At 57.9% G+C, this 1926-nt stretch overlaps 2 protein-coding genes across 2 annotated transcripts; both read left to right on the top strand.

Moving 5' to 3' along the window:
• Nucleotides 1-21: 21 nt before the first annotated feature.
• Nucleotides 22-1025, top strand: ACA1_196850 (uncharacterized protein; the record flags this gene model as incomplete). Its single annotated transcript, XM_004353246.1, has 4 exons — nt 22-141; nt 284-365; nt 443-591; nt 684-1025. The coding sequence occupies 4 exons, from the start codon at nt 22-24 to the stop codon at nt 1023-1025; spliced, it is 693 nt and encodes a 230-aa protein (XP_004353298.1).
• A 214-nt stretch (nt 1026-1239) lies between these two features.
• ACA1_196840 (uncharacterized protein) lies at nt 1240-1704 on the top strand (the record flags this gene model as incomplete). Its single annotated transcript, XM_004353245.1, has 2 exons — nt 1240-1271; nt 1407-1704. The coding sequence occupies 2 exons, from the start codon at nt 1240-1242 to the stop codon at nt 1702-1704; spliced, it is 330 nt and encodes a 109-aa protein (XP_004353297.1).
• Nucleotides 1705-1926: the final 222 nt, after the last annotated feature.

The raw sequence follows: 1926 nt of genomic DNA, 5'->3' as shown, positions 1-1926 counted from the left end.
TTGGCCATCCAAGAGTGGTCCATGGTCAGGCGAGGGTTCATCAACGAGCTGGCGGGCACCCTACTCGTGTTCCTCACCGGCTTCTTCTGGGGCCTGGGCACCTCAGTCTTCCCCGGTTTATGGGAAACCGACGAGCAGGAGGTGCGCACCATCATCACCACAGGCGATACTAGATACTTCGTTCTTCGCTCTTTGCTCTTCGCGCTTCGCTCTTCGCTCTTCGCTCTTTGCCCATGTGTGGTTGTGCTAATCTGGTTGCGTTTGCCGCTCGGCGGGGATGCAGAGCCGAGGCACCTATTGGGCGAGCGTGGCAGGCATAGGCATTGCCATACCGTCCGGTGTGGCTGTGGCCGTTGCCATCGCAGGTAATGTTTACACTCTTCGTTCCAGATCCCACACACACACCCAAGCTTGTGTGTAACGTAAGAGTTACGCTTTGCAGGGGGTGGGGCCTCTTCGCCGATCGTGGGCGTGGCCATCAGCGCCTCGCTGCTGCCGCCCATCGCAAACGCCGGGATGCACTTCGCGCAGGCCCTCATGCAACGCCTGACCGACGAAACCGCCACGGATGACTGGGAAACGAGTTGCAGGGTAACGCCGAACACACAACACATACAACACACACGACACACACGACACACAGTAACCAACCTGAACACATTCTTCTTCTTTTTGTTGTTCAGATCGGCGGCTATTCCTTGCTCCTGTTCGGCACCAACTTTGTGTGCATCGTCTTCTCGGCGCTGCTGCTGTTCCGAGTGAAGGGCGTGAAGCGCAGGCGGGTCGACGTGTCGGCCCTGGTCAAGCAGGCCGAAGAGAAGCCGCGAACCGAAGACGACCTGAACTTGTCGACCGACAACAGGAGCACCTTCGAAGGGGGTGATGACCGCGACTGTTTAGAGGAGGAGCATGGCCACCTGGCCGTGGAGGGTCCAGGCGCCACGTCCTCGGGCGACATGGAGACCACCACCCTCACAATCAACCCATTCGATGATGACGATGATGAGTACCATAAACAGAGTTAAAAATTACAGGTAATATGAAAACAGAATTATAGGATAGAGGGGAGAGTTTAGGCGCGACTCAAAAAAATGTCTGGAATATAAGACACATTATTTTCCAAGCCAATCCGAAGAAATCGGGGCGAAACTTCGCTCTGCCGTGTTGAAGGCTCGCGAGCTGCGACAGACCAAAGCGCCAACAAAGGCGTGGCGGTGAGGTGAGGTGGAGAGAAGAAAGATGAACAAGAGTGTCGCGGGCAAGCGCAAGAGGTCCACAAGCGACCCTGCACAACAACAACTGACACAACCCCCAACCGCCAACAACAACGAGACCGCCCTACCTCCGACAAAGTTGCCACGACAGACGTCCTACGCGCAAGCCAACCTCCTCTCCTTCTTCAGCAGGCCGCCCCCCAAGCAGCCCAAGGAAGAGGACAAGGGCCGGGCTCGACTCGAGATCGGCTACGCCCAGGCCGAAGAAGAGCCCACGACGAACGAGAAGGAGAAGGTTGAAGAAGAAGAGGAGGAAGAAGAAGAGATGAAGAAAGGAGGTCGTGTGGCCCAGCAGCTGCTGTGGAAGGGTGCGAGTAGTAGTAGCGCGGGCCGGACCTGCGGCGGACGGCCCGGACCCGAGGGCTGGCAGGAGGTGTGGGATCGGATCGTGCGATATCGAGCAGAGCACAAGGTCCCCCTCCTTCCATGATGAAGAGCGACTGGGGTGGGCTTTGAGTGAGCAGCTGCCTACCTCACTCCAACCGTTCGGTCAACTGTGAAGGCGCCGGTGGACACCATGGGCTGCGGGTCGATGGCCAATCGCACCGCCCGGCCCCAAGTCCAGCGCTTCCAGACCTTAGTGGGCCTCATGCTGTCCAGGTCTTCTTCCTTTCGCCTGGTCTTCTCCGCTAAACCAACCAACCAACCAACC

Source organism: Acanthamoeba castellanii, assembly GCF_000313135.1.
Source record: "Acanthamoeba castellanii str. Neff unplaced genomic scaffold scf7180000084752, whole genome shotgun sequence".
In the NCBI taxonomy this organism is placed as follows: Eukaryota; Discosea; order Longamoebia; family Acanthamoebidae; genus Acanthamoeba; species Acanthamoeba castellanii.
This window is presented reverse-complemented; position numbering and strand designations above follow the sequence as displayed.